This window comes from Pezoporus wallicus, unplaced genomic scaffold (genome assembly GCF_028554395.1).
Source record: "Pezoporus wallicus isolate ANWC-B61680 ecotype Strahan unplaced genomic scaffold, APGP_CSIRO_Pwel_v1 contig_5787, whole genome shotgun sequence".
NCBI classification, from domain to species: Eukaryota; Metazoa; Chordata; class Aves; order Psittaciformes; family Psittacidae; genus Pezoporus; species Pezoporus wallicus.
In genome coordinates this window covers 956,867-975,302 of record NW_026637253.1, presented here as the reverse complement: position 1 = coordinate 975,302, position 18,436 = coordinate 956,867, and the positions used below count along the sequence as shown (strand labels likewise).

Below are 18,436 nucleotides of genomic sequence, written 5' to 3'. Positions count from 1 at the left end.
TGACATGCTGCAACAATTTCCATTCTCCCACATACACAGGCAAAAACAACCAGGATGAATGACCACATTTCAAATTCAGGAGTTTTTACTCAAAACCACAAAACGTACATGCAGCGCATTTATTAGATTCTTATATGGACATGGTACACAGCAGCATTTGAATGTCATTGTGAAAAAGAGAAAGTAATTTCTCTGAAGAGGTTAGTGTAAGAGCTGTAAGTAAATTAAGATATTAACAGGCCCTCTGTTACTAAACTGTATTAAGGAAAAATTCAGCTTAGCTTACAAGAAGGAATACGGTACTGATTCCGAACATGAAGGTGCACAAGAAGCTACAGCAACCCATACCTCTATAACTACATAAAGATACAAGAAATTATTTGCTTTCTAAATCTGAATGTATTACTATGGAATTGAGAAACATGCTGGAGTTAAGACTGCAACAAATTACTTATGTTTTGCTAAGTCTGCTACTGTCACACTATCACACAGACTCTTCAGTTTCTCCTGCCTTTGTACATGCAGTATAGCTACGTACAAGTTCTTCAAAATTGTACTTTAAGGCTAAAGATTGTTAATAACTTACTGAAAGAAGAGTAACCACTGAAGAGATGATGAATTTCAAATAAATACACTGATAGTATGTGATGATTCTCATTAATTCCACATTATGAAGCTCTGTATATTCGACTGACTCTTGAAACATTGAATTCAGATTTTTCTTGACACTAGCTATGCTTCATATATATTGGTTTTTTTTAGCTATGAAGGCTATTTTGCTATTCAAGATCTACCAGCATTTTGTGGTAGACAACACAGAGGATAATACTGGCTTGTAGGCTTGTTCCTGTCTTGAAGAGACACAAAAGATTCATCTGAAAAACAGAGCTATAGCTGAAAACAAAACTAAATCAACAATAAAAACAACCTATCCTGGTGGTATTTATGCCTTTTTCAAAAGCTAGTATTGATGCCAAAACCAGCAGTCCAGATAAAAATTTTTGTTAGCAAGTCACTTACCATATTTATTGATGATACGGGACCAATGCTGTTGACATAAATGTCAACATCAATAACTGTTGGTTTTACTGTGAAGAAAAAAAAAGAAAATGATTTTCCAGAAAACATAAGTAATCACTTTAAATATTTTCCTCCCCAATAACCGTAAGTTCTGCTCTTCAGGTAGAGCTACTGAGAAATATGGATAATATATTTTTTGCGGAAGACAAGGGTCTTTTCCTTGAATCAAAAAATGTCATAAATTACAGCCTGTACCACTTTATCATTATGATCCCTATTTATTTCAGCAGCAACTTGTTAAACAAGCTTTCAGTACTAAGCACAGTGGCTCAAAGTCAGAACATAACATGACTGACACAAAACTAGAAATAATGGAGCATATCATTTTTTCTACTACCTCAACACGCAGGTCCTTTAGTATGCTTGTTCCACACCAAAAAATCTTTCCAGATTTTCTCATCTCATTGGCCCTGAAATAATCTTAATTTAGAGGAAAATTATGATGAAATCCCTTTAGCTAGACCTAAGCAACTGTTCTCCTTTCCATTTAGACTCATTCCCTCCAGCCCACGTTGCCTTTGCACTCATTCATCCAAAGCTTTTTGAATTTGATTTGATTTATTACATGCAATTTTCTCACAAGATCTTCCATGTTTTCAGACTTCCAGGATTTAATAGGCTAAGACAAGCTCTGTACTCCTTTCCGTAGCTCAGGCCACTAGGATTTATTTCAGGATTTTTGGTGGCAGTGTACCTGATGAACATTATTCAGATAGCTCTTACTGGTGGTGTAGGCTAACTCTAATGCCACTTTTACACTGAAAGACACATTTGTCTTATACGGCCCTCCTTCTGACCTCACAGCGTATACATTAACCTCTGAATTGAGATATTAATTTGTGTTTTACTTTCTACAGAGTTAGCTGACCAGAACTATGTAAGTAGTCCTGTTATAACCTACATAGTCAGAGCTGATGGAAACTTTGCCCTCGTAAGGCAACAGCTTCTGTTAGATATCTCCCTTTCCTATAGAGGCACCACCCTTACTCAGGGTCTTCAAAAACCTCCAGAAAACAATTCAAACCACTGAAATTTGGGAACTATGCTGAACTCGAGGCTTTTTTCTCCCCCCCCCCCCTTACCCTCAAGCCCCCTCGAATGAGGAAATGCAAGTACATCAGCCACTCAAAACTCAGCTTTCCTTGAGGAAGCTACTAAGCAGAGAAGTGATGAACAGTTAAATACCACAGTTCCATGGGAAGATTCTCTCAATTAATTTATCTAAAGCTTAAGAAGCCATTCTGCACAAAGCTGAAAATAAACAGGCATCTACACATGTAAAGATGATTTTTTTTTTTTCCCCCCCCATCCCTCAAATTTCAGACTAACATTATGATGCTGAAAAATTCTGAAGTACCTTAAAAGTTAGAAAGGCAGGCTGGCTTGTCATGTAAGACTTTGGTATGTACATATCATTAGGAAGAGTAGATCTGATGTTGCAAAAACACACATTAAAGTGGGTATAAATAGTGGTTGAAGATGATAACCATTCCTTAGAATTCATAAAGTGACACACACTTCTTTTACTGCATATGGTCAAAACTTCCAGGATTATTTATGGTCACAGTTTCAAATTGTCTGAAGTACTGGCTTAAAAACTTGTTGGATCTTCCCCTGAGCAAAAGAAAATCTGAACTCAGCTGAACAAGCACAACTGATTAATGCAACTCTAATTGTACCCAGCTAATAGCAAAATAGGAGTCTAGCAGCTTCTGGTAATAAGACTTGCCTCAAAATGCAGTAATAAATGTCATTACATAGGAATTGGTAATAGTGGGGAACTGCAGCTAGCTCTTTTACCAAGACAGCATATGTGGAATAAATGGCTCTGATCTTTCTTGGTCTTAGGCACATATCTAGCTGGAATTTCAACACTAAGGAGTTCTGGTGAGTGTTAATGGGACTAAACAGTGATGTAAATTGGCACTCAATTGAACTTTAGCAGGATTAGGGACAAAGTTCAGGACCAGAACACAGTGCTTGGAATCCATTTTTGTTTAATCATTGCAGCTAAGTATATAAATAGATTATGTGATCATAATTTCTCCTGAATGTGCTGGACCAAAAAATGAAGAAGTGCTTGTTAATGCTAAAGAGAATTTCGTCTTACAGTAAACATCTAATCTTGAAACAGAACAAAACTAAGCAGCAGGCACTTCTTATGTCAAACTAAATCATCAACTAACCTCAGACATTCACAGTGAAATTCAAATTAAAAGCAAACAAATAAATAAATACACGTAAGCTATTATATCACTACAAAAAAAAAGACTGAAAGTTTCTTTGAATTATACTTTATTTTCCTAGGCAGAGGCAGAAACTACAATTGTAATAAAATTGCATGGCAAATGTGTGTTCAGGTTTTGAAAGAAAAGACAGAAGAGTACAGTTGTTGTTGCACATGATCTTTCATGGATATAAACAGATATAAACTGGGAGAACCACTAAGTATAAATTTCAGGGGGTTTTATTCAAGGATTTCAATTCAAAATACCTAACATGATGAGGCAAAGATTTTAAGATTATTTCATCCAAAATGCATTATAGAAAAGAAAATAACCAAGTCTTAAAGTTATCATATTTTATTAGAAAAAATTCACCCTCTACCAGTCTTCAATATAAACTAAGTTTAATGGAAAGACATAAATAGTTACATTACCAATTATTTCAAGTTTTTCATTATACTACATTCATTTGTGAACACTTTGCTCATGGACTGATTGAAGTCATGCATCAAGTTGCTGAGCTGCAGATAGAACCTTTTGTCTTGCACTAAGAATGTCCTCACAGTCTTGATGACTGAACAACATTAAGTGTTAATGTCTCACTAAAAGCTGGCAATAAGATCACAAATGGATACTCAGCTCCAGTACCATTCTGAAATCAGCAACAGCCCAAAATAGTTCTAGAGAGCTGTCAGAAACTTGTAAAAATTACTGGCAGAACCATGCATATATCATATGCAGGAGAGCAATTAAACGTTGTCAACAAATGTACTAACCTTCTCAAAGTTCTTTGAAATAATCTTTACATGGTAGTTAACTTTCCCTAAAAGACAATGTCAGCACATCCAAGTAACTGCAGTGTTATGCTGCTGCACAGTGCTAAGGTTAGCTAGCTGCTTATCACAATCATTTCATCTTCAAACATGTTAGTTTTAACTGAGGAAGGAATTTATCAAGCCAATCAAAATATCTGCAAACAAAATTAAGGTCACATCAATATTTAAATAATAGTCCCCATCTGATCTAAATGGCATGGCTTTGAGACAGACAGAATGTTTAAATGCCAGTCAGCCTTGTGACTATTACATTACAAAGACACATCCAAGTGAAATTTGTCTAAAAACATTAGAGAATTCAAAAAACACTTAGCCACAGGAGTCATGAGTTCAACACTACCTGCAAAGCTCATTTCAGAAGCCAGGTGGACACTTAATTAAATTAGTATAAAGCTAGGTCAGGTATGTCTGGACAACACCACAACACAGAAACAGCTAGAATAATGACCTGATCACAAATACCCATGCAGGCCTACTACAGGATTTGTGTCGTCCTGCTTTATAGATTTACACTGGTGAAATAAACAGTACCTGAGCCTGAAACACATTAAAATCCATTAAGACATTACTCTTGAACATATGCAAGCTGATCATGTGTGTAAAAAAAAAAAAAAAATTAAAAAAAAAAAACAGATGAATTGGGAGAAATTGTAAAGACTTATGAAAAAATTGAAAAAGGGATTTTATAAAGCTTCACAAGTAATGTAAGGAATAAACTCTGCAATAAGTTCCTGCCATTTTGCTTATTTAGTACTTTAAAATTTTCTATCCTTTTAAAATATCTTTTATTTTTGATAGTTCTCTGCTATCCAGAATTGATCCTTATTTCATGAATGAAACCATTCTGTTTCCTTCCTACAGAAAGCTTCCTCCACAATTAACTCTAGCCAAATAGCATTTATGTTCCTGCCTAAATCATAAATACTTAGAATTATTTTTTAAAGTTTAATGTTTAGAAATACTTTATTGCAAGTTCATTTAAACACGAGCTCTTATAAATTTTAAATAAAATTTAAATTATTTTTTGTTGAGAGTTAACCTTTCTTATACTGTTCAAACAACTACCAAGTCTAAATGATTCTAGTTTTAGCCAGAGCAGAGGTGGTTAAAATGTTATGGATCAATACACACGTATTTATAGAAGCAAAGCAACTAGCACCAGATTTTTAGGAGGCATGCAGCCACATAAACAGAATATGAGCTCTGTTCCAGAAACACATAGCCACTTAAACTCTGCCGAAGTTCCACAAGACTTCTGAATGCACACCACTAACAAGATTGGCTCTACGGTAATGAGATATTTTTTGAAATTATATTTTACATTATCTCATTAGCACATAAATTGCTATTTTAAAATTGGGATAAAGCTGTAATAAATCATCACACAGTTATTGGTAGCTGTAGTAGTTGTGATTATAGTGTTAATTTTTACTTTGTATTAGTGATTATGATTATTAATATTTTCCTACATGACCTTACAGGCAACCGGTTTGTTCCTGTAAAACAAACTGCTACACTAACAAGTCACTTATCAGGGGTAATTATGGTCAGCTAAAACTTCTATATTTTAAGACAAATTACCACATTTGAAGAAAGACATGGTGTTGAGTCACCATCCCTGGAGGTATTTAAAATGGCATTTTAGATGTGGCACTTTAAGAGACATGGTTTAATGGTAGACTTGGCAATGCTAGGTTAATGACTGGACTCAATGATCTTAAGGGCCTTTTCCAACCTAAATGATTCTATAATTCTAATCTATGATTCTACAAAGGTATCAGTGAAAAACTGATGGAACAGAACCAAGACCTTCACATGCTACAGCCAGAGAAACTCGACAGAAGTGTCATCCCTACGTTTTAGGTTAGGATCAAACTACCAAAACATGACTGCAAATGAAAATCAAAAGGATAATCAAAAGCTGAGTGCCGACTTGAAAGGAAGCTTGGATGACAGCAACAGCAGGATGAGAACACAGTCCTCTGAACAGGGTATTTTATTCACTTGCTAGGTTTTGTTGCCATTTTGTCCAGAAGTGTGAATGACAACATGCACATAAAGGGACTCCCTCAATTAACTATGAATCACTTTTATTCTTCATATTCCACCAACAACATCAATCAGTCTTCAGCACTTTCATCTTTTGTTTACCTCATTTACCTTTCTCTAACACACAAGCTGTAATTTTTCCAGTATTATATTTTTGGGAGAATAAAAACTGCAGATTTTAATGGTTAAGCTGGTTTTACAATCAATTCCTAAAGTTTCCATTTTTGTTTTACTTACAATCATAGGAGGGGTGATATCATGCAACTGAAAAATAATAGGATTTGCTCCTGTAAAGTGTAGCATTCCAGCAACCAAAGTCTGGATGAACAATAACAGTCGTAAGAAAACTATATAACTGCAAAAAAGTGCAACAATATTTTAAAACAATATGTGCAGAAAGTTTTCCTTGTTTAAAGATGACAATAATTAATTAGCTTATGCTGCAACCTCAAAATGATAACTGTAGCACTGTATATCTGCCCAATTTAGAATACTTCCCAGAACCCTCTTTAAGTTAAATAAACAAATAAAAATAAATTATATATATATGTATACTTTTAGATACACATCTACACTTGGAAGAGACAGAATAATCTAGGTAATCACAGAAGGAAGGCAAGAAAAAAAAAAGAGATTTTCTCATGTAATTAATATTTCAGACTTTTCCTTACTGTTACCTAGCTTTCAATCTGTGGCATCTCCTGTATAGCATGCTATACTCCCAGCCTTCTCTCAGATTTCTTAGCTGAAGTTATGGAAAGAAAAAAAAAGAGAAAATAAGAACTAGCAGCTGCTACATATAAGTTTGAGTCTGACAGTGTAGATGAAGAGTCTGGCAAACATTAACTGTCAATCACACTTTCCTACCTACAATGCCATTCAAGAAAAATATTCAATCTGCTCTTGTATCAAGCCATTTCAGCAAGTAATTGTTGTCAGGAAATGTAACTCTAAATTATCTCCGTAAGTGTATTATTTGCATTAGCAAAGAGAAGTTTGTATTGTAAGGGACGTTACTCTTGAGTAGTTGGGTGAAAGACCTCTCTTTCCAACACAGAACCAGTGTGTTCGTCAACCGAATAGTCTACATGCAAGACATAAGTGTTGTAAAGATACAAGAGGCACATTAGGAAGGAGACAAAAGAGCAGTTTTTTCTGCAGAGAAAAGTACAACTTGGAATAAATTATAAGATTAGTTTCAAAAAAATCTAATGTTTGAATACTGAAATATTTCTATGTATTGAAGTACTCTAAGCTTCAAATTAAAGTTTTGCTTTCTAGCTATTGATTTAAACTAGGTGTTCTGAAAAACTGAAACAAGAATTGAAAAAAAAAACCAAAAAACAAAACAATCAAATCCATTAAGTAATATTTAAAAAAAAACACCAAACACAATCTTTACTTTTTAAGCAGAAACATTAAATTGAATGGCTTCAGGGTCATTGCACTGGACTGTAATTTCTCTGCATTCCATTGCATTGGAATAAAATTTCTCTACATTCTTTTAGTACGACACAGTAAGAATTCTACCTGAGAAAAGGATGAGTAAAAAGTAGGGTGTTTTCCTTGACAGTTGAGAAGCTATGAACCAAACCAGGTCAGAAAGCTCCATGGTTAAATGATTAGAAAAGCACAACATAGGTATTAAAAAACTCACTGTTGACAGTCTATCCTACACAGAAATGTTCCCATAGTAGATTTCAAAAGGCCCTATGTCTGATGCACTACACTGGCACAAGGCAAGAATTAGGTGCAACCAACACATATATTTATGTCATGTTTTAAAACTCATATATGGATCACAGTTTTCAAAATCTAAAACTGGGACTTTGGAGTGGACAGAGACCACTCTACTCCTCACTTACTAGCCTTGCTATTAATATTCTAGAAATGTTTATGGCAAAGGATGCAGAAGGAAGCATCCATTACTGAAGATGCTTGAGAATTATAACTCCTGCAGACAATCAAGAAGCCCTTTCTATCCTCCCACCTAGAATAGAGATTGCTCTTTTTTGCATTGAATAGCAGCCCTTTAATCAGGAATATTCCTCTCCTTGTGTAAGTGTGCTTATTTGTAATGCATGGGAGATGACTGACACTAAAACAGTCTTCATATTTACTGACTTACTTACGGACAGCTAATGGATTTCTAGTTTGATGGCTGAACTAAAACAAAACTTTCAAAAAAAGTTTTTTGCCTCATGATATTTTTCAGCTCCTGAGCTCCCACAGTATTCAGCCCTTTTTTCGTAGCTGAGTCTTAGCCACAACATCCTCACCAATGTGATTTTCTTCTTTCACATAAACCTAAGTTAGACAAATCTGCACAATTTTCCACAGTGTCCAATACTACAGAAGTTGGATCCAGGACCATAGCTTTCCCCTCCTGAGTGCTGCCATAATACAAACACAAGTTACTCACTCTCTCCTTGTTGTATACTACATTTACACACTGGTTAGCTCTCCAAGTACAACTGTCTATAAACAATCCCTAAATGAAAACTGTCCTTTTCACTACTTCCTGTTTTAAGGTGTCCAAGAGAGTCTTTTGTAGGCTAGCTTTAAAAAAAAGACAGCAGAAAGTAGTAATTTGGTCTTGCATGACAGTTTACAGCTTTCTCTGCACTATGATCTGGGAAATATTTTCAACTGTGAGGCAATAAGCAAACTTCTGTCACCACATACGAGGAAGCCTTGCTAGAGCTAATTTAAAGAGTATCAGGTGTGGCAATCAGAAGCTAGCAAAAATTACTTGACAGCCACAGGGATAGCCTATGGTGCACTTCAGGGTTCATTTCTGCATGGCATGCTAGAAGGGCAGGTGCACAAAAGAAAGGTTGTGATACTGCTTTAGAACTCGGGGTTTTCCTAAGGATTGTGCTGGAAAATGAACATCTCCTTTAAAATGCAACAGAATAAAAGTTGTGCCCATTCATCCAACAGATCTGCTCCCTCCATACACTAAGAAATTGCTTAATCTAGTTGCAGAGATGACTTAACGGCTTAAAAAAGAAAAAAAAACAAACCTGCTGTTTGATGCTACCAAGCCAATACAGTAAATTGTTTGAAACAGATCTTAGTCCCCTGTGTTTGCCGATACAAACAAGCCTACCTATTTCTACCAGCTACACTTGTTCAAACATATTCAAGGTATTGAGAGCCACAAAGCTATTTCTAAGACTGCTCTCCTCTTCAGAAATTTGGCTAATGGTTATAAAGATACTTGGGAAACAAAAGAAACCAAATTAACTCCCAAGACATCTAAAACTGGTGGAGTCAGAAGATGCATAGGCATTCAATTATGGGGCGTACATATGTGTGCATATGCATATATATACATACTGATTGACTGATAGATTGGCTTCGTGAGCGAAGATTTGGGAAGGGCTTTAACTATGCTTAGTACAAGCATGATGACCAAGGGCACGTGGGATATGCAAATCTGGTCAGAAAAAAAGGGTGCTTAGGCAATCAGGAAGTGTTCGACCAAGACTGTCATCTCCTGAGCAAACTCGAGCTACCCATGTGCTGGTCCGCCTGCATGCAAGGTTGGATCTGCAGTTACCCAAGCAGGCTCTTCTTATCATTGCGAAGCAGAATTCACCAAGTGTTGGATCGTTCAACCACTAATAGGGAACGTGAGCTGGGATTAGACCGTCGTGAGACAGGTTAGTTTTACCCTACTGATGATGTGTTATTGCAATAGTAAACCTGCTCATTATGAGAGGAACCACAGGTTCAGACCCCTGGTGCATGCGCTTGGCTGAGGAGCCACTGGCATGAGGCTACCATCTGCGGGCTTATGACTGAATGCCTCTAAGTATCCCACCTAGACGCTTGTTGTGCTATTGCGTCATCGGTCGCTTGTGATTGACCCAGGAGATGACAGTCTTGTTCAGAATGTGTGGGTGAAGGTCTTCCCGATATATATATACATATGTATAAACATACATACTTCAAAGTGAATGTATCTGGACTTATAAATACACAATACAGGAGATCACTAAAGGTTGTGGGATCAAATAAATCTAGAGGATCTAAGAGGAACCCAAGAGTTACTGCAGGATAATAAAAAGAGGAGGGAAAACCAGGCGTGAGTGGGAAGGCACCTCAGAAGACAAGCTGATGAAGCTTTCTTCATCATGTGCAATTCAGAGCTTTCTCTAATACAATGGTACATTTGAGAAGCAGGAGATGTAAACATGCAATACAAATTATCTTCATACTCTTTTCTACCCTTTCAGTGAATATTATCAGTAAAATCCGTATTACTCATGCCTATTCTGTCTCTCCCATAATGCTCTTGCCTCAAGTCTGATTTAATGTCAGCTTGACTTTTTTTTTTTTTAAATAAGAAGGCAGGCAGCTTAAAAACCAGGTACTAGAAAACATAGGAAGAATAAATTAATATAATAAATTACCACATTTAAACAAGACTTCCATACGACATTTGGCCTTTTCAGTTCTGGTTGACCATTAATAGAAATATCAATTGAAAAACTTGCTGTCAGCTAATTCTAAGGCACAGGAAGTTCTCTCTTGTTTGGATTTTATCTTATTTTAGCTTTATTTCTAATATTTATGACCACACTGTACCTTCAATTTCCCTGGGTAGTCTGCATACACTACAGTATAGTCCTATCTGGTTGGCTTTTTTTCTTACCAGGACTATTTGCTCCAGCCTCTGAAATAGAAATTAACTGAAACTATTAAACCTTCCCTGGCAGACTATAAAGACTATAACTGTAAAGATCATTGGTACAGCCTGAAATGCAGGGGAAATAACTTCTGTGGGTTTTTTTACCTATGATGTTGTCACTGAAAGTCAGGAGAATAAAACTCCTTAACACCAATGTAGCAAAGAAGCAGGCACTTCTTTATTGCAGTGCTGGGTGCTAGGGGCAATTTCCACAAATCAAGCACACCCAGTGCTGATTTCATCATTCTGCCTATACACAAAAATTACAAGATAGTACTCTCCCAGTTACAATGATTGGTTAGTGATTTACATACAATTATAATATCTGCAGCATCACTCTCTTCTGTTACTATGATTGCACGGGGCAAGGGTCTTCTCAATCTGTGGGTGTGTTTTTTAGTATTATAATGAAGGCAATTTACTTCAGGTCACCTTAAACCTAAGTTTTGTTGCCAAGCTGCCTTGCCAGCTTGTCAAATAACTCATTCTATGTACAACAGACCCTAGTCGCTTTGGTTATGCTCTAGAGAGTAAGGACTAAGGCTAATTATGTCACAGAGCACAAGGACCTCAAGCAACACAGCATCTGATTTCAACTAATGCAGCAACCCATGCTAACATAAAGGCTAAATTCTTAAATCACAATGTTCCTATAGGTAACTATATTACAAACACAAAACAGAACGATTCAGTAGAACTTAAGACAATCTGCAGAAATGTTTTTAGGCATTTTTTAAAAGTGCGAAATCAGAAAGTTATCACTTTCCTAACACCACTTCTCACATTAGGAACACCATGTGGAAAGCTAGTGGACAGCAGCTCTGTGTGTGTGTAACTCCTTATTCTAGTCCTCTTGTGTTCTGAAGGTGTTTTAGGAGCTGGGGAGAGGGCCAGGAAGACAGGAGAGTATCTGATCAGATTGCAGTATGTGTGGTTTTGAATATCTTTTCCATTGGAATGAAAGAGCTGGGGTAACTGCTTGTTAGAGATGTTCAGGGAACAGTTTTGTTCTCCAAAACATATGGGTGAAATAAAATGTTTTCTTTCACATTAGGTTGAGATAAAGAGGGAAGCTTGGAGTTTAGCTCAGCTTATGAACTAAACCTTAACATTACTATTCCCTTGTCATCACTGAAATTTTGGCCTACATGTAGTTATTGCTTCTTAATGAACACGACAAAAATAGATCTTTTCTTTCAGGTAAGCAAAACCCATGAAAGGCAACTCTTAAGAGTTACTGCTCTTCATGCTCCAAATGAGAACTGCAGCTCTGAGCCTGGTCTAGGATGAGATTTTTATTCTCCCTTTACTAATAGCACACTTTAGAAACCTCTCCCATATTAAAGTTTTTGGTGGGTAAGATGACTTTCACAATGAAAGAAAATGATAGCGTTAACTGTCATCTGAAGTATTAACTTTCAGATGTAAAGTTCACTTAGGGAAAGTGATTAGCAAAACTTTTACTTTGGAAGAATACACTGTTACAGGCTTTCTATCTCAGGAAACCCATGTTCCATATAAAGATAATAAAGCTAGCTTTTATTCTCCAGGACTCCACTGTGAACTAAGCTGTCTATGAAGGAAGGCGAGAGGGAAGGTTTCATTAAAGTAAACTGACTTTGAAGGAAATATGTTTTGTCATGTACTATTTAACTTACTTGTAGGTTGCTTCACTGGTTTTGTTGCATTTTGGGTTTGGTTTTTTTTTAACGGAACTTAAATTCTAAATCAGTTAATTACAAATTGAGCAATGACAAAAACCCGGTTTGTTAACAGAACCCAAATAAGACAGATTATTTTTTAGCTGTAATTATCATCATTCTACTCTGTGGCCTCTTGGTTTGCCTAGTATTTCTATTCTTATTTTACCAATAAAGAGGAAGTAAAATTTTAGAGCCAGAACTTATTCCTACATCAGGACTTAAGCCAGTGTGACACAGGAGGGTACAAAAAAAATAAAAATCACTCTTGGAGGGTAGTAAGCCTTAGTTCTTCTAAGTTGCGCTTAGAATATATTGCATATCCATTGAACGAGTCTCCAAAGGACTTTGAAACAAGCTCCACAGTACCTGCCTATGGAAGAGATTTTAAGACCTTTAAGACTCATTCTGAGTTTACTTTTGTGGAGCTAGTGCCCTTTACACCATGCAACAGGCCCACAATTCTCAGACCTACAACTGTAACTAGCAAAGCATAAGTAGAAAATATGCTTTGTCTCCTCAAAGCACTTTTCTTTTTGATCTTATCAGTACACTGGTATAAGCTGTTCAGTGTGCAGTGCTTTTTCTTCTTTTTATTTCTTAATTCTAAAAAGGTGGGTATGTTCTGTAGCATAATGGAAAACTGCCAAATGTCACCATTAAAATTAAAAACCTCACAAGCTGTGATGTTTATGGAGACAAGAACTCTGCCAAGTGTGTGGCCACAGGGGATGCAGTGAGGCATTCCCCTCCTGGTAGAACACTGCTTTGTTCCAAAAGGTGGTGGAGGAGGAAGGAGGGTGGCTCAGTGTTCATAGGAGTTCATTCAATGGTGGCTATACTCCTGACTTGGAGGTACATGTTTACTGAAGAACTCAGTGCCCGTATTATAGCAAATGGGCACTGAGAATATGCCTGTACAGCAACAGGTGGTAGCTGCACACATCTTAGCTAGGCAAAACATCAGCTGCCCTGGGAAGGATGAAAAACCACATAAAAGTCACTGCATAGGCTAGCATGCACTTCAATACCTTCTATTTGCCAGTCTTTTCCTCTCAATAGCCTTTGGCTTGCAAAAGTGTGCTCCTGAGTGATCTAAAAATCAAAATCCTAACCTTTGAAAGAGCAAAGAAGTCAGAATTTTCTTAGGTCTTTCTGTCAGCATTCAGAAAGAAGATCATTTCCTCAGGAGCATAGCTAAAGTTATCCACTGTTAGAAACAGTGCCTTCGCAAGAAAGGATTAGAAAATTGAGTGAAGATCAATCTGGCATGAAACAGTGGGTGTCTTCTGTCCTGTGGGGCAGACAGTTTCCTTACAGGCAGCACTGCACAAATATAAAGGTCCTAATGAGTAACTGACTGCATGTTAGTCCTAGATTTAATCCTCAGCATCTTTTACTGGCAGCACTTCTGCTTGATCCTGAGAATTATCTCTCTCTTCCTCCACTGGTTCATTCCATGCTTTCTATTCATTCCAGAACATGCATTTTCTTACTGTATGTTCTATGTTACCTGATCCACTACTTTTTTTCTTAGTGCTTTGACTGCTATGCATTCTGCTTTATCCAACTTGGATCTTCTGGGCAGGGACACAGTTCAGTTGCCAGGACAAGTCAACCATCTAGTTAGGAGGATAACTAGTAACTTTCTCCCAGATGGAAAGGGAGATATGCTTATGTGCAGGCTACAGGCCAGCAATTCGGGGAAGCTAGATATAATGCCTGGTTCTCTAACATTCCCCTCGTGTTCTCCTTGACAAATGCAGCTGCTCCTGAGCTTCAAAAGGGCAATGTTATTCATCTGCATCAAAGGCATGAAAGGAGGGATGTGGGACCAGTGAAGGAAGCAGAGGTGAACTAACTTCTCTAGTGTGTGAACAACACTCTGCTCAGGTTCTGAAATAGCCAGATTCCTATCAAATCCTATCAGGCCTAGAAAAATGGCCTAGGACAGAGATGAGTGATAGAAATAGACAGATGTAGTTAAGAACTGTAAAATCGCTTTTTGGTACAATATATGAGGAGCTGTGTAATTTAACTCCTTTCTTTAAAACAGGATTTATGAAATTTTGTGCAGAAACAAAAGGAATTATATTGGTAACAATTTTCCAGTGATGCAAGATATTTTTCTGACCTCTACTTGATTTTAGGCCAACTGACATGATTACTTTGCCCCACATAGACATAACGTAATTTACTCTGCCTGAAGTCAGTGATCTGAGGACATTGTGAACAAAGTCAAATAAAAAACGTGTTTGAGAATGTCTTCCAGATGTTGATATGGGTGGGGTACTGCATTAAAGCACTTCTCCATCAGATATTAAAGATCAGCTAAATTCAGTAAGAGAAATTAAGAGATGTGACTGTGTTAAAAACAGACATACTTATCAAATATGATCTTTGTAAATACCATGAAAAATCAAAGTAATAGCTCTGAAAAAAAAACAACAAACTAAACCAAAACAAGAACACTTTCTTTCACAACACAGCATGGGTTTTGGCTTTGTTTCTTTTCTGGAACTGCTGCATTACTGTATAGCTATGAGACACTAATAACTGTAATGGTGAACATATACAGATGGCTCTTACTTCCCTCTAAACTGACCCAAAGGGATCACTTAGTAAGTGTATCAACTACTTTCCCAGCCATTTGTGCACACTAACCAAAGTATAACATAATGTCTTTTCTGTACATAATGATGCTTCTCTGCACTTGTGCAAAAAGTAGTACTTACTTCCAATATCTGGCCGCAGCTTTTTGTCATACTCTCTCAACAGCTTGTTTAGTATGAGAGTCACATCTGTGTCTTGTGTTTTTGGAGCTAAAACCCATTTTTGGTTAGTTGTTCCATCTTCATATTCATCCTCTTCAACCTTTCTAGAACTGCAATAAATCAAACAAATAGATGTTACTTCATGTAACTAAAATCTGAATTTTACATTCTGGCTAAATCTCCACACATAGCTTAAGAAGTATTAGATCTCTCCCTTGGTCTTGCCTCTACCCAGCCTTAGGCTGTTTTTGCCACAGGATGCTCCCATTAACAATCGTTGAGAATCTGTCAATGGGCCACGACTGAGAATTGTTTATACATAGTCTTCTGCCAGTCTCTCAAAACATGAGTTAATACAGCTATGGGAGTAATATTATATATCCTGTATTTTAACCAAGCTATCCCAACTCGTTAGTTTACAATACACTCTTATGAAGAGTGAACATCTGCAGTATTATTTTATTAATACATCAAGGCAACTGATCCATCTCTTGCACAAAGGCTAATAAGAGTATTAAAAATTCAGATCTTTTAATACTTCCTGATCATTTTATCCTATTAATAAATTATAATATTCTCAGTGCCTGAATTTTAGAGTTTAATGCATTACAAGGCTTAGAATTAAGAGCTTGCTCCTAGAATTGAAGATGGATTATCACAAGCACACAAATACATTGCATAAATTGAACTGAATTTCCCTGTGGCTTCAGTGACATTTTAAAAAAAAAATGGTACTACCCAAAGAGTTGAGACTTCTTTTCCTTCATAGGTGGATTATTTTTATTTTAAGAGTATGCTAACACAGATTTGGTGAACTAGTTTGCCCAGAAATCACAGCTAGAGCTGTTTTCACACAAGGCTAATTTCATTTGTGCGTTTTTTTACGCCTAAACAGTAAAATGTTGATTTGAAGATGTATCTTTTGGTATCTTGGAAACCAAATCTGCTTGATGTCTCTCACTGGAGAAAATCTATGACAGTTAAACTGAGATAAAGTTATCAGGAGAACAGATAACCTCTCTGGTGGAACCTACAGCAGTGATTATGAGCCAGTAATCATTGCCCTGGCGACACAGTATCATTTTGCAACCTTTTTACACAAATGTCAATAATTAAGCAAAGTGCAAAGCAATGGAGAGTCAGAGGCACCAGCCTTGCTTATTCATGGCATGTGCTACATGCATCAGAGCAACCTCCTTTTTCTCTCTCTCCCTCTCCTTAAAAAGTCTCAGATGTCCAGAAAACCTGATGGGCACTCTGCAGGAACAGAAAAAAAATATGAATACAAGTATAAAAATTTAATCACAGAGCATCACTGACTCTTAACATTGCTTGTGGACCACCATTTGAGCATTTAATGAAACTTTTAATCGGAACTGCTCTACAGCCAATATGCCCCTAAGGATTAGCCATGAATCATTTAACACTACCTCACAAATTAAAAGTGCTCACGATAAAATTTCGACATTAAAATAATTTTGAAACCTAACCCCCGAGGATTTTCTACAGAGACAATTCATACAACCAAGTTACGAAAGTAGAGAAAACTTAAGGGAAATTTTGAATAGATGACCATTCCTTCTCCATAAGCTGTATTTTGTAAAAACTTGAACTTTTTTGTATAATTGACCCAATGAGTTTTTTAAATCCCCAATAGGATTTTGGGAGTTTGGATTTTGGTTTGGTTTGTTCTGTTTGTGTTTGAGGTTTTTTTTTTGTTGTGCTTTCCTCCCTCCGATTCCTGGGATCTTAACGCTGGGATCTGTGCCTTAATGCTGTAGTTACAGAACCATTCTCCAAGGAGGCACCGTCTCCAAACATACATGGTATTTCAGAGCTGAAACGCTGCAGTGGTACCGAATAACCGGTGGAAAAGCAGCACAAAACGCACGTCGTTTTTTTCTGCTGCACCCACAACTTTACTGAAGGCATTTAGACTGCATGTGGAAATGAGAACTGAGTTCAGGCAGGATCATGATTCCCATTTCTGGGAGCCACTCCTTTAAAAACAGTCATTCGCAACAGCCTAAGCACTGGCAGATCTTTTGAACACCCTGACTCTAGCAGCTCCTTTCCTAGAAAGTACTTCCAAACTATGTAAAATCCTACCTACCTTCTAGATTAAGACTGGGGGTGGGAGAGGTTTCACAGTGGATCTGACTAACACACTGCACGTATTTTTTTCAAGGTGTTTTGTTTTCTGTAAGTTTGTTATTACTCTTCCCTTGCCTGACTCTGCACAATTAAGCTCCTTGAAGGTACGTGAGGTTGCATTTTTCACTTGTAAACTTACTAGTGACTGCCAATTCCCATCACGTTCCTGCTATCCACAGAAACAAGTGTGGGATAACGGCAGGCCATTCTCAAACTGGGGAGGAAGAAAGGCTGAGTACCTTCCCCAAACTCCTCAGAGGCCACTACTTTTGGTCCTCTGAGGAGACAGTGAAAAAGGAGAAAGACTGGAAAACCCTGAGAGGCTATGGGGAAAGGGTTTATTTCCCGCAACATGTGTGTCTCGGACCTGCTCTGGGGGTTGGCATAAAGCAGCCTCTAGTTCCTTTGAGGATCTGGAGAAGAGCTGCTACTCCAGTGTGGGGCAGGCTGCTGAGATCATGATGAATGAATAAACAGAGAAGGGAAAAGAAGAGAAGGGCCACTGAGAACGCTTGCAAGTCTGTTGGCAGATCCTACGGGGGGGAACTAAGGTGACCCATTCGCATGGGTCGTGAGGCAGGGGCCCTTCCTAGTATCCTGGACAACCACGGAGACCGAATGCTAGCCTAAACCCAAAGATCACGGCCGCCGCCGCCGGCTGTCCCGGCCCGGCCCCTCACCGCCCGCCGCTGCCGGAGCTCCGCCGAAGGAACCCTTTCCTCTCCTGAGACAGGGGCCAGGGATTCCCTGGCCCGGCACGTCACATACGCTTCTCCCGGTCCCTTTTCTCGGCAGTTAACACCGCCCGCCCCCCAGAAACAGGGCACCCCCAGGGACTCATGCTGCCGCGGCTGCCCTTTCCGTCCTTACGATGGCCCCGTCAACGGAGCCCCCGCGGCTGGGGCACAGAGGGAAGCCG

The 18,436-nt window shown here is 37.8% G+C and overlaps 1 protein-coding gene across 2 annotated transcripts in view; it reads right to left on the bottom strand.

Moving 5' to 3' along the window:
- The window catches only part of GABRG3 (gamma-aminobutyric acid type A receptor subunit gamma3), a 335,383-nt gene that overhangs the window by 316,311 nt on the left and 636 nt on the right, over positions 1-18,436 (bottom strand). For both annotated transcript variants that reach the window (XM_057404470.1, XM_057404471.1), the window contains exons 2-3: positions 15,325-15,473; positions 1,021-1,088 (exon numbers count right to left, since the gene is read on the bottom strand). In XM_057404470.1, the coding sequence (XP_057260453.1) occupies positions 1,021-1,088; positions 15,325-15,473 (217 nt within the window). The remainder of the gene's footprint in view (positions 1-1,020; positions 1,089-15,324; positions 15,474-18,436) is intronic.